Here is a 19226-nt window from a genome sequence, read left to right on the forward strand (position 1 = left end):
GATTACCTACAACGGATACATCTTGCATGGTCTGCACTCTTAAGAGAGTCTGCTGAGAGGACTCTATAGGAGAATGTATGTTAGGTTTCTTCTTTGCGAGATGTCCCTGTGGGTGCTCCACTACAGGTGAAGGTGTGTCTCTGCGCCTTTGCTCAGAGAGTTTTACAGCAGTGCCCGTACGGGTCGGGCACTCACGGTGCCTGTAACGGACCATTGGCACCTCAGTAGTGTGTGCGCGACCCAGACTCCTCCATTCCTTCTCAGCCGTCCCCAGCCTGACACATAGCTCAGAGTCCCATTGAAAACCTTCATTTTTTCAAATAGATAGTAGTTTAAATTGGTAAATTAGGTTAGTTTAGATGCGTTAAGTTTCAATTGTTACCCTTTCGTCCTGTTTCAGAAAAAGAAAAATTATATCCTGTAGCTTAGTTAGAAGTAGCTAGGAAAATGCCTGGTTCGCCAGGTTTTAAAAGATGCACAACGTGCAGAGAGGGCAATGCCTATCTCAAATGGACATGCTCAATGTGTCCATTTGTCTGGGGGAATCTCACATTCCCCAGAAGTATGCCCATTGTAATAAACGGAAAGCTAGGGCACAAAAAGATAAAGACCTGAGATTTACACTCATCCTAATGGAAAAGTCCCTCAAACCAGCCTCTGACCCTGGACCAGAGTTGTCATCTTGCCAAAGGTCACCAGTTTCCTCACCGCCTAGATCAGTGGTGGGCAATCTGTGGCCCGTCAGAGTAATCTGATTGCGGGCGGCGAGACATTTTGCTGGTGTTGACCGTCCACAGGCACGGCCCCCCGCAGCTACCAGTGGCTGTGGTTCACCATTCCTGGCCACTGGGAGCTGCGGGAAGTGGCAGCCAGCATGTCCCTGCAGCCTGCTGCTTCCCGCAGCTCCCATCACTGGCCTACATACTCTAAGGACAAATAAAATGGTGGAAAAGCGGCCAGCTTCCTCACCTCACAGAGAACAGACCACTGTAAAATGGTTGCTGACCAAATTGCTCTCATCGGTGCCAGCCACTCCGTGACTCAGCACATAGGGCACTCCGGGTACCTTCGGCACCAACCACTCAGGTGCGACGCTAGTGTCTCCAAGTTGCCTGCCTCCACACAGCAGCACCGTCAGCAGCGCCAAAGGAGAGGGTACTGACAACCGCTCCTAATCCCATGCTGCAGGCTAATGTGCCTAATGCGACAGCCCCACCACACTTCACCTCAGCACACTGCACAACCGCTCCGATCGGCACCCTGCTCCTTGGAACTGATGCTCTCAGCACCATTCCGTTTCCTGCATCATAAAGATTTGGTGGTCTTCCCAGCTCCAGAATCCCCTCTATTAGGCACCGATGTCTCACCGGGGCCCACGGTACTGCACCAGCAGCTCTCTCCGATACCATCACTGTTCTCCATTCTTCCCTGATCAGGACCCTGATTATTGCTGGACCACCACAGTCCTCCTATTCTCATGATCTACCACCTTGGTATGGTCACCCATGGATGGAACCACCAGTGCCCTTCCCCGGTCAGGTTTCAGAGTAACAGCTGTGTTAGTCTGTATTCGCAAAAAGAAAAGGGGTACTTGTGGCACCTTAGAGACTAACCAATTTATTTGAGCATGAGCTTTCGTGAGCTACAGCTCACTTCATCGGATGCATACCGTGGAAACTGCAGAAGACATTATATACACACAGAGATCATGAAACAATACCTCCTCCCACCCCACTGTCCTGCTGGTAATAGCTTATCTAAAGTGATCATCAAGTTGGGCCATTTCCAGCACAAATCCAGGTTTTCTCACCCTCCGCCCCGCCCCCACCCCCCCCCACAAACTCACTCTCCTGCTGGTAATAGCCCATCCAAAGTGACCACTCTCTTCACAGTGTGTATGATAATCAAGGTGGGCCATTTCCTGCACAAATCCAGGTTCTCTCACTCCCTCACCCCCCTCCAAAAACCACACACACAAACTCACTCTCCTGCTGGTAACAGCTTATCCAAAGTGACCACTCTCCCTACAATGTGCATGATAATCAAGGTGGGCCATTTCCAGCACAAATCCAGGTTTTCTAACCCCCCCACCCCCATACACAAACTCACTCTCCTGCTGGTAATAGCTTATCTAAAGTGATCATCAAGTTGGGCCATTTCCAGCACAAATCCAGGTTTTCTCACCCTCCGCCCCCCCCCCACACAAACTCACTCTCCTGCTGGTAATAGCCCATCCAAAGTGACCACTCTCTTCACAATGTGTATGATAATCAAGGTGGGCCATTTCCTGCACAAATCCAGGTTCTCTCACCCCCCTCCAAAAACCACACACTTCCCCGGTCACTGGCCATACTGGAGTCCCTGGGGTTCCTATAGAAGGCACCATAGCAGGTACCACAGTCCACATAGGGAAGACACCAGACTCTCTCCTACACCTTCGGAGGCTTTAGCGGTGGACATACGGGAGGGAGCCCATGATTCAACAGGAAGAGAACACGGCTCCTGACACCTCACCAACCAATAATAATTCCTCTTCCTCACCAGACAAAGCTATTATGTCTCCACCACCAACCACTGCATAAGACTTTACCCACTTTCAGGACCCGTTCAAAAGAGTGGCTAACGAGCTTAATATTGCTCTGGAGGAAGTGTCGGAAACTCAGCATGAGTTAACCGATATCTTACAGATATCTGTCTCCTTCAAGATAGCTTTGCCCATTAATGGGGTCATCGTGGAACTTGCCAAGATGGTGTGGCAAACTCCAGCCACAATACCCCCAACCTGCAAGAGGGCGGTCCAAAAATGTTATGTTCCCTACAAGGGATCTCGGGTCCTCTTTTCACACTCAGTACCCAACTTGCTGGTAGTGAAAGCGGCCAATCAAAGGAGCAAACAACAACAACCACTCCTTCTGATAAGGAGAGTAAGATGCTGGAGCTATTTGGCCACAAGGTATACTCTTTCTTCTACACTACAATTTCGGGTGGCGAATTACGCAGCTTTATTTGCCAAATATGACCACAGGAATTATGGCAAATTTATGGAATTTATTAATGACATTCCTGAGGAAAAGCGACAACAATTCAAATGTCTGGTCTCCGAAGGAGAGATGATTTCGCGCACGGCTCTATAGGCCACACTGGATGCTGCTGACATGGCCACGGCTACAGCTTTAGTCATGCGCTGTTGTCATGGTTCAATTCTTCGTCATTCCCACGGGAGATACAAAATACTGTCGAAGATTTCCATTTTGATGGAGAAAAACTGTTCGCAGCCAAAACCAATTAAGTGCTGCACACCACGAAGGATTCACGGGCCATCCTCCGGTCCCTGGGCATCCATACACCTGCCACAAGAAGGAGACAACCATATCAACAACCTAGATACCCGTCCTACACACAGCAACACCAAAGACCATATGATCAACAGCAAAGACAGAGGCAGAGACCACAACGATGATGCCCTCCACCACCAGCGGCATCTCCACCTACTTCCTCCAATAAGCAAATTTGAAGTCTTGGTTGACGGTCAGGAAGACCTCTCACCCGTTTCAGCACTTACACCATCCATCCAGCTTTTTGGAGACTGTTTGCTCCCATTCTGTCCCAATTGGGTGGTTATCGCCACAGACAAATTGGCCCTGGAAGTCATCAGATTGGGCTATACCATTCCTTTCCTGTCTTATACCCCCCTCTTCACCCAGCCCTCCCCGTCCCTCTTCAGGGACCCCTCGTTATGCAAGAGGTAGAACATTTCCTCCAACTAGGGGCAAATGGACCTATTCGTGACGGCTTGCAACACAAAATGCCCCAAATTCTGCTCCTGAGCCTGTCTGGGGAAATAATCAATGGGGGACGCAGTCATGATCAGCTGGAACACAGACCTTCTATATGCATTCCCGCTGATACCATTACTACCCAGAGTAATATGGAAAATAAGGACCAACAGGGCCAAGGTCATCTTAATACCACACTTGTCTCGGCCATGTGGGGGCTATCTGTAAATTACATAGATGTCGGCATGTATCACTATCACACTCCCTCTTCAGACTGATCATCTGACACAACGGGAGGGCCAATTCCAACATAGGGATGCTACATCTGAAGGCCTGGCTCCTCCATGGCTCTCTAATGAGGAGCTAGTTTGCTCTGAACAGGTCCAGCAGGGGCTACTACACAGCAGGAAACAGACTCCATGTAACACTTATCTCCATAACTGGAAAAGATTTACTTCATGGTGTGCTGCTAGACAAACCATCACAACATCTACACCTCTTCTAATTGTACTTGACTACCTCTTAGAATTGAAACAGTCCGCTCTATCCCTCAGCTCAGTTAAGGTACATCTTAACTGATCTTGCGGCTATCTTTACCTTTCACCAAAAAATCGGCAACACTACAATCTTTGCTCACCCAATCACAAAACAATTCCTTAAGGGCATCCAAACCCTTTATCCGGACGTGAGACCGCCTACGCAACCCTGGAACTTAAACTTGGTCCTTAAACAGTCCTCATGCTTAAACCCTTCGAACCTCTAGCAAACTGCTCCCTACTACACCTCTCCATGAAGGTGGTGTTTCTAATAGCAATCATATCAGCCAGAGGAGTGGGAGAAATCAGAGCGCTTATGGCAGACCCACCATATACCATCTTTTATAAAGATAAAGTAACGCTAAGTACCCATCCCAAATTCCTTTCCAAAATACATTCCTTCTTCCACATCAATCAACCGATACATGTACTAACCTTCTCCCCTAAACCACACGCCAATGCTTTTGAGGCTATGATGCACACCCTCGATGTTAGGAAAGCACTGTCTTTTTACTCGGACAGGACCAAGCCATTTAGAGTCTCATGGAAGCTTTTTATCTCCATAGCAGAAAGTTCTAAGGGTAACTCCATATCCACTCAAGTATCTCTAGATGGATATCCGGATGCATTCACTTATGCTATCAATTAAAAGGCATACAACCTCCAGCAGGGATCAAGACACACACACTACTAGATCCATATTGGTGTCAGTAGCATTCCTACACAACGTTCCCCTTATAGACATTTACAAGGCCGCCACCTCTGGGCCTCAGAACATACCTTTGCTAAACAATATGCTGTCACACAAGGCCTTCAGGCGGATACTCGACTTGGTTGAACTGTGCTATCAGTTGCTTTTCAGCCAACTCCGAAGCCCCTACCATCCTAGGCGGGCACTGCTCTTCAGTCACCTGAAGTGGAGCACCCACAGGGACATCTCTCTCGAAGAAAAGGTTACTCATCTTGTGCAGTAACTGAGGTTCTCCCAGATGAGTGTCCCTGTGGATGCTCCACTACCCACCGTCCTCCCCTCTACTTCGGAGTTAGGGGCAGGCTCCAGGGTAGAGAAGGAACTGAGGAGTCTGGATCACACGTGTGCTATTGAGACGCCAACGGCGTGCGAGGGAGGCACTGCACCTGCGCAACCTGTATGGGCACTGCTGCAAAACTCCCCGAGCACCGGCGCAGGGATGCACCTTCACCTGGAGTGGAGCACCCCCAGGGACACTCAGCTCAAAGAACCTCAGTTACTGCTCAAGGTGAGTAACCTTCTCGTCGCATTCAATAATGAAAATAAAGACCCAGGTAATTTTGAAGGGAGAGAGTTTGGGGGACAGAGCATTGATTTCAGTGGAGCTATGGCAAGTTATACCAGCTGAGGATCTGCCCCTGGGATTTTAGTGTGGCGTTCTGCAGCGGCTAGAGAGTTCAGTGCTACCTGTGAATGGAATGTATTTAACATAAGAATTCTCTTGCTATTGTTGCAGTTTAAATTAATTGTAGGGCATATCGGAAACTACAGGTGCAGTACATGTGCAGGTTTCTCCATAGGCTATATATAGTAGGATGGATGGGATTCAAATCTCTTAGTTACACACTGGTACGAAATATCTAAATGGCTTGATTATATGACCAAAAAACAGCCAGGAACATCAATCACTTCGCTTTTATTTGAATTGTATATGATTTCACTGTCTGTCTGTATCACAGTCTGATATATAGTAAAACATTGATTCCTCAAATGTTTTAAAAAAAATGCTCTGAAGTTTCACTGTAAGTAGCTGAAATTAATGAGAAATTGTCTAAATTAAATATTCTATTCTGTTACAAGAATGTATGCGGAGCACAATTTAACACCTTCCACCTTTTAATGTACAGCAGATATGAGTGGATTTTTTTGGTCCATTTCCCATTCAATGGCTCACCTCTCCATCTACCACTAAGATCTACAGTGATAGTTCTTAGCCCACATGATTTTCCAAATAAAACAAAGGAATCTTCTTATACTATAGATGTAAATGGCTTCATGTATATTGTATAAATTAAATAATATATAACCGTTCCTGACATCTGAGATAGTAAGGAAGCAGCAGATGTTCATAGATTTTTTCTTAAGACCTACCTTTAATATGACATGTATAAGGAACTAACCACTATGTGAACTCTAGTTTGAGGTGCACAGGGGAGACTTGGCATTTCATCTATAATAACTGAGCACAAAATATATTGCAAATGGATATATGTATGTAAAAATGGTCCACATTTGATTGTGTTCCCTCTACCCCATATGTCAGTTGTCTTTGTACATACTTGCATAGTGCCTAGCTCAGTGGGGCCCAATCCTTGATTAGGACCTTTGGGATCCACTGTAATACAAATAATTAAAGAATGTGAATCAGGTAAGTGCAGCCAGTGACTAATGACTTTAAATCGAGCAGTTTTTCAGTGAATAATGGGTTATGTGCACAAGGGGACTGTAAATACCTTTTAGCACGGTGCATCAGAAATCATTCTAAGTGCACAGTTCTCATTTTCACAATAAACCACAGTTTCTGCTTCTTACTCTCGCAATCTGTACTAGTATTTTTTCTATATATTTGGAAAATGTAAGTGATGAGCTGCTGCTAGGCGTATCACCTGTCACTCTGCTGAAGCATAAGAGACTTATTCTTTATTGCTGTAAATGTGCATGTATCAACATGCACACAAACCCTGTCTCTGCATGTACGCACCATACAGTACACTAATACTCACACACACTGACACACCCCACACATACTGAATGTATATGCATACACACACGTGTTTGTGTTGCACGCACAGTGACAACACGCAGACAGATTTTTAGTAGGGCTGTCAATCACAGTTAACTCTCGTGATTAACTCAAAAAAATTAACTGCGATGAAAAAAAGTATCACAATTAATCGCACTGTTAAACAATAGAATACCAATTGAAATTTAGTAAATATTTTTTGATGTTTTTCTACATTTTCAACTATTTTGATGTCTATTACAACACAGAATACAAAGTGTACCATTCTCACTTTATATTTTTATTACAAATATTTGCACTGTAAAAACTATTAAAAATAGTTTTTTAATTCACCTCATACAAGTACTGTAGTGCAATCTCTATTGTGAAAGTGTAATTTACAAATGTAGATTTTTTTTTTGTTTTGTTTTTGAGTGCAGTTATGTAAAACTCTAGAACCTACAAGTCCACTACTACTTGTTCAGCCAATCCCTAAGACAAACAAGTTTGTTTACCTTTATGGGAGATACTGCTGGCTGCTTCTTATTTACGTCACCTGAAAGTGGCACTGTTGTAGCTGGCATCGCAAGGTATTTACGTGCCAGATATGCTAAACATTTGCATGCCCCTTCATGCTTCAGCCACCATTCCGGAGGACATGCTTCCATGCTGCTGATGTTCGTTAAAAAAATACTGCGTTAATTAAATTTGTGACTGAACTCCTTGGGGGAGAATTGTATGTCCCCTGCTCTGTTTTACCCGCATTCTGCCATTTATTTCATGTTATAGCAGTCTCAGATGATGACCCAGCACATGTTGTTTGATTTACGAACACTGTCACTGCAGATTTGACAAAATGCAAAAAAGGTACCAATGTGAGATTTCTAAAAATAGCTATAGCACTGGACCTAAGGTTTAAGAATCTGAACTGCCGTCCAAAAGCTGAGAGGGACGAGGTGTGAAGCATGCTTTCAGAAGTCTTAAAAGAGCAACACTCTGATGCAGAAATTACAGAACCCAAACCACCAAAAAAAAAATTAACCTTCTGCTGGTGGCATCTGACTCAGATGATGAAAATGAATATGCATCGGTCCACTCTGCTTTGGACTGTTATCAAGCGGAATCTGTCATTAGCATGGATGCATATCCTCTGGAATGGTACATGAAGGGACATATGAATCTTTAGCACATCTGGCACATAAATATCTTGCAATGCCAGTTACAACAGTGCCATGCAAATGCCTGTCTCACTTTCAGGTGACATTGTAAACAAGAAGCAGGCACCATTATCTCCTGCAAATGTAACCAAGCTTTGTCTGAGTGATTGGCATAAGTAGGACTGAGTGGACTTATAGGCTCTAAACTGTTACATTGTTTTATTTTTGAATGCAGGTTTTTTTGTACATAATTTGACATTTGTAAATTCAACTTTCATGATAAAGAAATTGCACTACAGTACTTGTATTAGGTGAATTGAAATACTTTGTTTTTTTTACAGTGCAAATATTTATTAAAAATAGAAAGTGAGCATTATACACTTTGTATTCTGAGTTGTAATTGAAATCAATATATTTGAAAATGTAGAAAACAGCCAAAAATATTTAAATAAATGGTGTTATATTATTGTTTAACAGTTCGATTAATTGTGATTAATTTTTTAATCACTTGACAGCCCTAATTTTTAGTTTATATTATGAGGTTTCATTATTTGAAGGGGAAAAAAAAAAGCGAAGGGGAGAAGGTGTTCTCCCAAAGAATTACCTGGATTAAATATAACAGATTTCCCAGAGCAGGCTAAGATTTTTTGGGTGGGATTTAAGTAAGAAAGCTGCAGATCTCAAAGGGCCTTATTTAGTCACTATTAATTGGCTACATTACTGCAGCAGTGATAACGTGCTGTTTCAGAAGGAACTGGTAATAATAACCTACCATTAGTAGCTCCTTTCATCCCAAATTAACCTTGAAGAGATTTCAGCTATGCCGAATCTCTACTGCTCTCCCCTGAACATATAAAACGTTCACCTGTTCCTTTGTTTAAACTTCCTATTAACCTCCCACATGCAAGTTTTGTAGCTGCAGCCTGCATCTGTATTCTGAACAAGACACTCACAGAGAGATGTGTGACACTCCAGTGACCCTTTCTCCCATTATTCTGAGGAGCTGGTATTCATAACAATCAGGTCTTCCTGAACTGTTGTACTGGTTAAACTACTATCTGCTTACAGCAAAGGTTCTAGCCTGTTTTCTTGGGCAGAACAAGCAAAATTACCATAAGAAACAAGCAATAATATAAGGAATAAATTCATTTATGGCAGCATCCTTTTAAAAACTTCATTCCATTGGTTATATGTGGTTCTCTGCTTTTGGGAGGGTATATGTACCATCTGCTGTCAATTACTCTGGTAAGTACAACTTCTTTATTTCATGCCTGAATGAACAACCCCATAAAATGTCCTCTGTTGCTCTCTGCAGGCCAGTCCTTCCCCCAGCAGTTCAAAGATACAGCCTCTCCCACCCTTGTACACCAAGGTTCTTTTAATAAAAGCAGGAAATGTGTGATATGCAGCAGCCATTGCATTAAATACCCAATTTCTTATGTGTCTTGTAGTAACATTAAGAATGGGGGCAATGTTCGGGGGAGGGGGCAAAGCCCTCTCCAGAGTGATCCAATGTAAGGATAATGGGAGAAAAATGTTATGTGGGGCGTGTGTCAAGGTGGCTGTAATGAAAGTTTCCAAAATAATTTTGTTTCATTTACCTTTTGCAGGGACTGAATGTTTTTGTTGTGTTAAATTGCAGGCCCCATGCTCTGGGGTGTCATTCTTATTGGGCCTTTCTGTCTTTTTTGTTTTGCAATCCAAATGAGATATCTGGAAAAAGGCAAGAGCTCCCATTTCCTAAATTTCACACAAGTCAATTCAGCTCTCAGAGCAACAGGTAACTGACTAAAAAGCTTTCTGTGGCTCTAATTCACTCTGTCCTTTATATTACTGACCTCCAGCATTGCCAGAACTTTTTTGCTGTAAACTCACTTACTCATTGAACATTTCCCTGGCTGGGCATTATAGAGTATTTTTTATGAAACAGCTTTGCCTTATGCTTTACCCATGAAGCTATTGTCTGCTGTAACTTTTCTAAGTAGGCCTAATTCATTTGCTCACAAATTCTCATATGAAATTTGAGGGAAATAATAAAATACAAGCTGCTGCTGGCTTTCAGGGCTGTTGCTTACTACATTGCTTCAGCACATAACAATGCAACTTTGAATAAGTAATAAAATCCAAAGGTCATGAGAACTGTCTAGCTGGGGCACTTTTGGAGCTGTGGGATTGTTTGTGATCTTCACGCATCACAGGGTCACAGCTCAAAAGCTCTGTTCACATTTAAAAGGACCAAACCTCACAGTTAACTTACTAGAACACCATAAAAGGGGGGCAGTGATACTCCCTGTCACCCTGGCTTACTCAATCCAGGTGCCCTTCACTCACTTGTGAAGAATGACCCTGTACCTGGAGGTGGCCAGCGTGGCCTCTGGCCAAAATGTGTGATTCAGAGGTCTCCAGTGGAGCCTTTGACACTGGGTCCCTACCTCATACAGATACACTAGAAAATAAATTCACCTTCTTCCCAATTCTGCGCACCATTCACAGGGCCCAATGCAACAGCATCACAGCTCTTCCTGATGAAGGCTGCATGTGGGGCAGCGCTCCAGGGCCTCAGGCTACAGAGTTCACATTTCAGCACCAGCAGGACTTCACTTGAACAGCCCTGTCAGCCACATCACAGCAGAGCCACTTTCAAAAATGCCCTTAACTAATGAGAACATGCATATAGAGCTGAGACAAGTTACAGCCCCCACCTAAAACTTGGGCCTAGTGCTACTTCTGCCCATGGCTGCCCTGACTTAAAGTACTGACACCTGTGACCAATTTGGAGCCTGCTCACATCCAGATGAACCATCCACTCGGAGAGCAGCTATTTTGGGGGCAAAAGCCTCCTTCATTTTATAAAAATCTGGTACAATTTTTTATTTCTGGTGGGTTGCTAATGCTGGCAAAGGAAGGGAGCCTTCACAGATCTCAGCCCCCTTCCCCACCTGAAATTCAAAGTGAAAAGAGATGAAACAAGGTGCAGAGAATGTCTTGGCTAGTTGAGGTAAGGCAGCACCAGCTGTCGCTGTCTTGTGAGCAGCACTGCTATTATGAATTTCTATTTACAGGGGTTATAATTTGTCCAGGAATCCATCTTGGAATCACATTTTCATATTTTGAAATTTTAGTTTGTACTTTTTTGTTTTTTTTTACACTGAGTGCTAGGAAGTGGAAGATAACTGGCCTGTTCTAGTTTATATCACTGTAAAAACATCACCAAATAAAAATGGCACTCATCAAGAGATTATTTTTGTTTAATTATGGAAGTATTAAAGGCTACTGCTGGGAACAAGAGTAACTACTTTCCAAGAGGGTTTCTGAAGCACTTGCATTGAGCACTTTTTATGTGACAAATTGGCAAGACTTCGGATTGAACGACTGGACAAAAAATAATCAGTTCAAAAACATTATCTCAGGTTCACTTGAGAGCAATTCAGAGCTATTTGGTCATTAATAAGTATTTTAAATTCTATATAAGAAAAAATATGTATATGTTTTGTCTCAAACAATTTAAAAACAGCTCAGAAAAATGCAAAAAGAAGACCTTAACTCTGATTCTGTTTCTTCATTCTTGCACTTGGCACAGGGCTGGAGAAAAAAAGATCTTTGTGCCATCTCTGTGCCACCCAACTCCCAGTCCCCACTATACAAAAGAGCAGCCTCAGAGGTGCTTCAGTTTACATTCTAGCTGCACTGAGCCAGCCAAGAACAGCCAGCGCCTCCTCCACTACACCCAGCCTCCTTCTACTGAGGAGCAACAAAGAGCACAGGCAGAACCATTCCAGTAGCTCTGTGTCAGCCAAGGAACCCCCTTGTATTGCACCTGGGCCCTGCTTTTCTAAGTATGAGTTAAAGATAAAACATCATCCTTAGCTTTAATCTTCTTGATTGCTGTCTGTGTCACCACAACTTTCACACTGTTTAGGCATATTCTTTGTATTAACATGCAGTACATTATAAAAATAAATGACTACCTGTATAAACATACACTCACCTATCTTCCTTTCCCCCTCCCAACACACATGGGGCTATTGACTATGTGGGAAAATGTAACAAATTCAAAAAGTATTAACATTAGCATCATCTTTGAGTCATTTTCCAAATGCTGTGGAATACAAGGTGGTGAAGCACATGCGGTCTGTGAATGCAATTGTGCACTCTGCAGCATCTTTCACTAATGAACACACCATTGTTTTGTATTTTATACCTGGGAAACTCAGGAATGGTATGTTCTTTATGTTTAAGCATCAACCAACACCCCAGTTCCAAAATTTGTACAAACCTTGTAACTAGTACAGGACTCATTTGACCAAGAAAGGTGTTGCATATTTGTGAACAGGATCTGTACTAGTGCAAATATTGAATGGTACAGTAATCAACTTGCATTAGCATGCATATTCCAGTTAAACAGGTATGCACCAGTACAGATGTTGCATGTCCTAGGTTGAAGTTGGCAGCAAAGCATGTCTTGCATTTTTCCAGCAAAACTGTGCTCTGTTAGTGTAGAACTTGCATGTTGAAGTGCTAAACATGGAGACAGCATGTATCAGTAAGAGCCACAGCTGACCAATTGTGCATGTTCTCAATGAGACCTATAGTAATAACAGGTGAATTTTGTATTACAGTAAGAGGTGCAACTGAAAAATGCACAAGTTGCACTACCTGTCCTGCATCGTAGATGATATTTTGTGCATATGGTGTGATTAGTCTCAACATTAGATGTGAACTAGTGCACAGCTAGGGAGAAGTAACTTTTCACTTTCCTGCTGCACAGAAAGAGAGCTTAAATTTTAACAGATTAAGAATATTCTGAGTTTGTGTTTATTGGGTTAAATACCATATTATAAATTCCCTCTACTGGTTCTGAATATGTATATCCTGTAATACAAGAACAACAGGACCACCAGATAATTAGCAGAACAACCACAGTGAGCTGCAAAGAGAGAATATGGAGTAACCTCCATAGGACACAGAATGGAGAATTCCTCCCAGGCAACTGGAGTGAAATCCTGGATCTGTTGAAGTCAATGGGAGTTTCGCCGTTGACTTCACTGGAGCCAGGATTTCACCTTAGCTCCCTTACAGCAGAAAAGAAAAGCTAGCCATTGACATGTCTTTCACTGCAATACTTTTACTACACTACAAAATTGATTTATTGTTTTACAGCAATGGGGCTCCCTGAATCTATACTGGAATGGTTTAAATCCTAGTGTCAGTCAAAACTGTTTAGTGTTTCAAAATGTGGGAGTGAGATGCCACTTTCAGCCATAGTTCATGTTGTTAGTGTAGCCAGGGCTTCAGAGTCATGCCACATGTGATGAAATACAGCAGACCCCTTTTTCATTTTTGATCAGCAATATCCACACTCTGTGTCCTCCCAAGCATGGAATTCTCAAACACTTCAGTAAAATAAAGACAATGAGTAATGTTCTAAATGCATGCATACTGACCCGTGTGATCCATTCATTCATTGCTGGAACCTTTGCCCCGCAGTGTCACAAGCTTACGGGATGTCCTTAATGCTAGAGCTCTGATTTAGCTGAAAGATAGTTTAAAACACCTAGTTAAAAACATCAAATAGCTCCATACTGGCTACATTTCTACACAGGTGCACACACACAAAGTTATTCCACATACAGTCACTGGGCCAAATTCAGAGATGATGTGTAAGTTTGTATTGGTTACACATCAATATGTAAGTATAAAAAAGTCTCTGGGCATAGGGGGCCAAAAGATAATGTAGTGGTGGATACCTACTTTAATTTGCACTCTATTAGTTGCTCTTTCTGCTAAGCACCTCTGTTCTATCCCCATAGCATCTAAATTATGCAAACCTATGGCTTTGTTACATTCATTCAGATTTAGTTGGACTCCCTTATGCCCACTTACAGATGAGAAACTTTCAATACTTTATAAAGCACCTCTGAATTTGTCCCTTTGTAGTGTCTCTAAGTCAATTTGCTTAAAAAATTAATATACTAACAACTGTGTATGTGTTCTGCTAAATCCTTCTACTTGGGTCATAATCACAACCTTTTGGGGGAAAACTACCCTCAGAATAACTGAGCAAGGACATGCAGACTCAGGCAGGTTTTTTTCACATAGATATGATTCTGTAGAAAGTGGCTTATTCCAATACACTGCATCTGAAATCAGGTTTAATATGCTGTTCATTCTGAACTGGAATTAATGCATTGTGATGGTTCATAGAAATGAGTCCGTGTCTAGCTAGAATGTCTAAAATTATTTTACTAAGTTGTGTATATTGTAATAAAAAATAGTCAAAATCATATGGGTTATATAGTCCTAATGAGCTACTTCAACTCCAATACAAAAAACCCTGTGCGGTTCCTTTTGTGACACTGAGTGCTTTGTTTGACCAAGACGAGTTAAATTGAGCTATACGTAGTGGAGACAAAAGCAGAGGTATATAAAACTGCATTAGAAACTCATTCCCTATCTAACAATGACTGGGACCCCAAACTCTCTCCCTTGAATCTGGGTTCCTTACTAAGCAACTTGATAAAGTCTTGACAGTGCAATAGCCTAGGTCAATTCTGGGTGTCTGCAGTTGTTTATTTAGTCACTTCGAGGAAGCCTCAGTGAAGTGACAAAGCAACAAAAAGCAAGAGTATGTTAATCAAGTAGTGGCCTTAATGGCTTTCTAGGCATGACACACATCATATTTAATTTGTTTAGTTTTAAATTTCCCAGATTTTCACTTAACTAATGTACTACAGCTTTGTAAATAGCACCTAGATCCAATGGTAATAGGTGCTACATAAATCAATGAATGCACTTGCATTTCTTAAGTGCTCACAACTGTAGCATCTGAATGCTCTTTACAGAGTTAGTACTCCATGGAGAGATCGTCCCCCTGACTGGGGATTATGAAGATACAAATAAATATATCCTACAAGTATCCAGACTATTCAGATGCTGACAATGAGACTGAGATAATAAGTTGAAGTAACGTACCTGCTTTGCCACTGATGCCAGTATAAAATCCATACACACATGTAAATTCTACTAATCTATGGTACTGTATAAATTAAGTAGAACTTTCCCATGGAAGTCTGGAATAAATCTCTTCTCTTCTCCCCACAATGCTGGATGCAGCAGCAGCTGCCCATGTTCAGTGTCCTACTTAGAAAAGGGGGCAGCACAGAAAGTGCGTTTTGCTCAAATTATCTGGTACATGAGGCAGCAGCAGAAAAGCAGTTGATGAAAAGCAGTCATAAAAGACAAATAATTAGGTAAGATGATTTGATAGTAGAATGAATTTGGGTATTAAATAAAGTTGTCCAGAAATGGGTTGCAAAAGGTGAATTCTTTCTGAATGAGTTTTTTCTCCCCTTCCCTGGCTCCCAATTGTTTACTTTAGGTGATGGCTACTTCATACTGGAAGTTGTAGTGAGGGATCCCTTTGACTTTTGCCTGTTGAAATTCGTTTGGAATAGAAATGTTATAGAGGGCCTTTTTATTGTTTCAGAGTGAAAGAATTGAAAAAGGCCAAGGAACTTGAAGATACACAGCAGCATCCCGTAGCAATGTGACATTGCTTTTCAGACTGTTTTCATTTTCTGTTTTTAGCAGAGACATGCAACAACAAAAAACCCACTGCAGTTCTGGGAATCTCAGCTGCAGGATTTTAACAGTAATGTTTTGGTCATTGCATTTGCACTTTCATGGACAACTTTTAATTTGTTCAGCAAGACATCTTGGAACTCAATCTTCTGTTGGATCATGGGAAAAAAAACACCAGGAGGAATTTGTGAGTTGCTTCATTCTCTCCAAAAGAAGCGATTAATTATCCTTTTCATATAGGGCTGTATTAAAACGTGTGGAACTGTACAAATATTATACCAAAAATATTGTTAAAAGGTGGGAATGCACAAGCAACACAAGAATGCTATTCCTGCACCTGTCAATCATCTCCAAGAAACTGAAGCTTCAAGAGTCAGTGGCGGGGCTTAGATCAGTAAATCTTTATTGGGTACATGCATTCTCATTTCCTTTGCACTTCTGTCCTTTCTTTTTATTTGAATCTCTCTACAGCACACTTAATGCAACTTTTTAAATCTGCAGGTTTTTAATACATCCCGTGGAAATTTACAGAGTGGGTTGGCATATGAGGCAAACGGGTAATGCATGGGAAATAAAGAGAGCAGCTTGAGCAAGTTTTTAAAAGTTCCTTTTTTGGTATTTTTTCTAGAACCTGCAAGTATTTCAAGTGTCATGTACTTATTCTCATATTCAGCACTTTATTTTCTGGCCTTTTAATTATTTACTTAAAATAGTTTGTAACGTATGTAGCGCTTTTTTTTTTTACAGTAATTTTGTTGTTCTGAGCAGTCACATACATATGTTGCCTGGACATTTATACCACCTAAAGATCAGAGTGGTGCTCCATCCTGGCCAGTAAATTTCTTATTTTGGCTATTTCATCAAAATCTGGGCAGTTTCTGTATATATAGAAGGTAGAAATGGAAAATGAGAAATAATATTTGAAAGGGAATATATTGATTAATTACTAAATATTTTATTCACAAAGGGTTAATAACTTGGCAAGATAAAATTATTATTTGTATAGTTTTGTCTGAATGAGCGAAGAGTGTGGATGTATTGTTTGTATATATTGTATATATTAAAACAGAGATGTGCATGAATTCAAGAAAAAAGAAATGAAAAAAGCAAAGCATTAGTGGCTATGGTCTGTAAAATGAAACAAAAAACTTTATTTCACTATAAGAAACTTTATTTTAAATGTTCTTTAGAAGAACATTTTGCTAAAGCATGACTAAACTGCAAAAAAAAAAAAAAGAGCTACTGTATTTAGACTTAGGAAAAAAAGGCAGAGTAACTTTACTAAAAAAGGATATGTTTACATTTGATTTTGGCTACCAGGAGGTTTTTTTTTTAATTTTATTTTTATTTTTTGCCAATGGTGCCAAGTAATGTGAATGCTAATATTGCTTAAGAAAATTAAGTTACTTTTGCAAAGCAGATAATCATAAGAATACAAAAATGTATCTAGCTTAACACCATACACTCACTCCAATAAAGAACACTTAGAATGAACATAAACTGAAAAAAGAAATAGTATGAAAGTAGAAAATATGTTTCACATTTTCATATCTCCTGCTGGAAGTCAGAAAATGTAATAAAAATGCACAAAAATTTAAAAAAATAAAAAGTAAAACTTAAAAGATGCAAACTGGTCTTGTAGGGGTGTCATGGTATATTGCTATTTCTACATAGTGAGGAGCCAAAGAAATCAGATACTTTTTAAATTGAAATACTAATTAAAAATTGTCATGACGTTTAGACAATAGGGGCCTGATCTTAATTACACTAGTAAATATCAGGAGTAATTCTCCTGAAGTCAGTGCAGTTACTCTGGATTTACACAAGTGTAGCTGAAATCAGAAATTGCTTCTGTGACTTTATGTTGCTAGTACCAGTTTAAAATTTCCAAACGGTTGGTGTAAATTTTACATGGTTAGTTTTGAAATAGTTGCTCTTTCTTGATCCTGGCCACCAACTAAAATGTTTAAACTCCAGGCTTTTTGTGAAGCCTAAAAATATTCACAAATGAGCTTTTAAACTGGTGTCTTTAAAAAAAGGGTAAACACAAAGATTGTGGCAAAAAACTGGGGTCAGTGCTCTTGGTGCCTTTTCTATAAGTGTATCTGATTTTTAATTACTTCCTTTCACTGCCAGCATTGAATTACAATATATGTGCTATATAGCTCTTTATCAGAACTCTGTACGTTTGTGAACTTCTACTTTATGACCTGATTCAATTAAAAAAAAAAAATTGTCTGGCTTCCACACTGTGGCTGTGGAAGCCTCATAATCTCCATATATTTTATTGAAATGGAACCTTACGCATTAAGTATTCCACACACAAAGAATGGGAACGGAATTTGAAAATAAACTCCTTTGGAATGAACTGGAATGCTCTGTATTAATCCTGGAAATACTCTGACATTTTGAAATATAAATGTTTGTCCCATTGACTGGCATTATGACAAATATAATCTTTTCCTAACAAGAGTAATGACCTCAGTGGAAACATTTTAACCCCTTATATTTGTACTTAAAATTTTCAGTAAAATACAGAGCTATTTCAAGTTACCCTTCCAGATCCATAGGCCTGGTGGTGTACCTACTGATAAAGACCCTGATACAACAAAATATTTACACACATGCTTAATGTTAGCCATATGAGTAGTTCCATTAACTTAATGGGACTACTAACATGCTTAAAGTTAAGTATATCCTTAAGTACTTTGCTGAACAGGGCTGTAACCTTTCACTGAATGTGACCACTGATGAGTTAAAAATGCTCTCCTATTGAAAAAGCTTTTCTGCTTACCCCTTTCTTGACTGTGGAACTTATTTCTGATAGAAGATACATAAGTGCAGCTTTCTTGGATAATCGGGATTCCCAAGTGCCAGGAGCAGGACCTTCTTCTGCCTCCTGAATATGGAATTGCTCCTTTGTGTAACACGTTTGACATAAGTAATACTGTGTGAAAGAAATAAAGAATATAACATGAACTCCCTATATGGTTGCACGCTTACAGCAGTTCCACACAGTAGTTGGTGCCCAACAGGGGGTCCCCAAGACTTGCATGTAAAACTAGTATAGATGTCTCTTTTTTGTAAGTTTTATTTTTGTAACTGTGCATGTAAAGCATCACTGAATCAATGGATCTGTTGAAGAACTCAGCTGCTGGAACCATGCAAAATGTTTTGAATTGCCCTTAAAATATGGAAAATGTTTTCTGAATGCTTTATATTCTTTCTGCTGTAAATTAAAAACAAAAAATTTCCCCATACTAAGTGTATTTCTTTTAACATTTTCTCTTCTATTTTAATCAAGAAGAAGCTGAAGATTCCTCAAGTATGTGTATATATATCTCTATATCCTTGTAAAGTATGGATCTCTGTCACACACTTAGAAGACCTACTTGTAAATTCACAGTCTCTTACCTGACTGAA

At 40.7% G+C, this 19226-nt stretch overlaps 1 protein-coding gene across 6 annotated transcripts in view; it reads left to right on the forward strand.

Moving 5' to 3' along the window:
- Positions 1 to 19061, forward strand: part of CAMTA1 (calmodulin binding transcription activator 1) — a 949829-nt gene extending 930768 nt beyond the window's left edge. For 3 of the 6 annotated variants that reach the window (XM_084652098.1, XM_084652097.1, XM_084652099.1), the window contains one exon: positions 15709 to 19061. In XM_084652098.1, coding sequence (XP_084508224.1) covers positions 15709 to 15741 — 33 coding nt within the window. In that variant the 3' untranslated portion in view covers positions 15742 to 19061. Of the gene's footprint in view, positions 1 to 9832; positions 10003 to 15708 lie in introns of those variants that run through there. The other 3 variants (XM_084652102.1, XM_084652101.1, XM_084652100.1) reach the window with 3 other exon arrangements.
- Positions 19062 to 19226: the final 165 nt, after the last annotated feature.

The sequence above is a fragment of the Lepidochelys olivacea genome (assembly GCF_965140295.1).
Source record: "Lepidochelys olivacea isolate rLepOli2 genome assembly, chromosome: 18".
NCBI lineage: Eukaryota > Metazoa > Chordata > Testudines > Cheloniidae > Lepidochelys > Lepidochelys olivacea.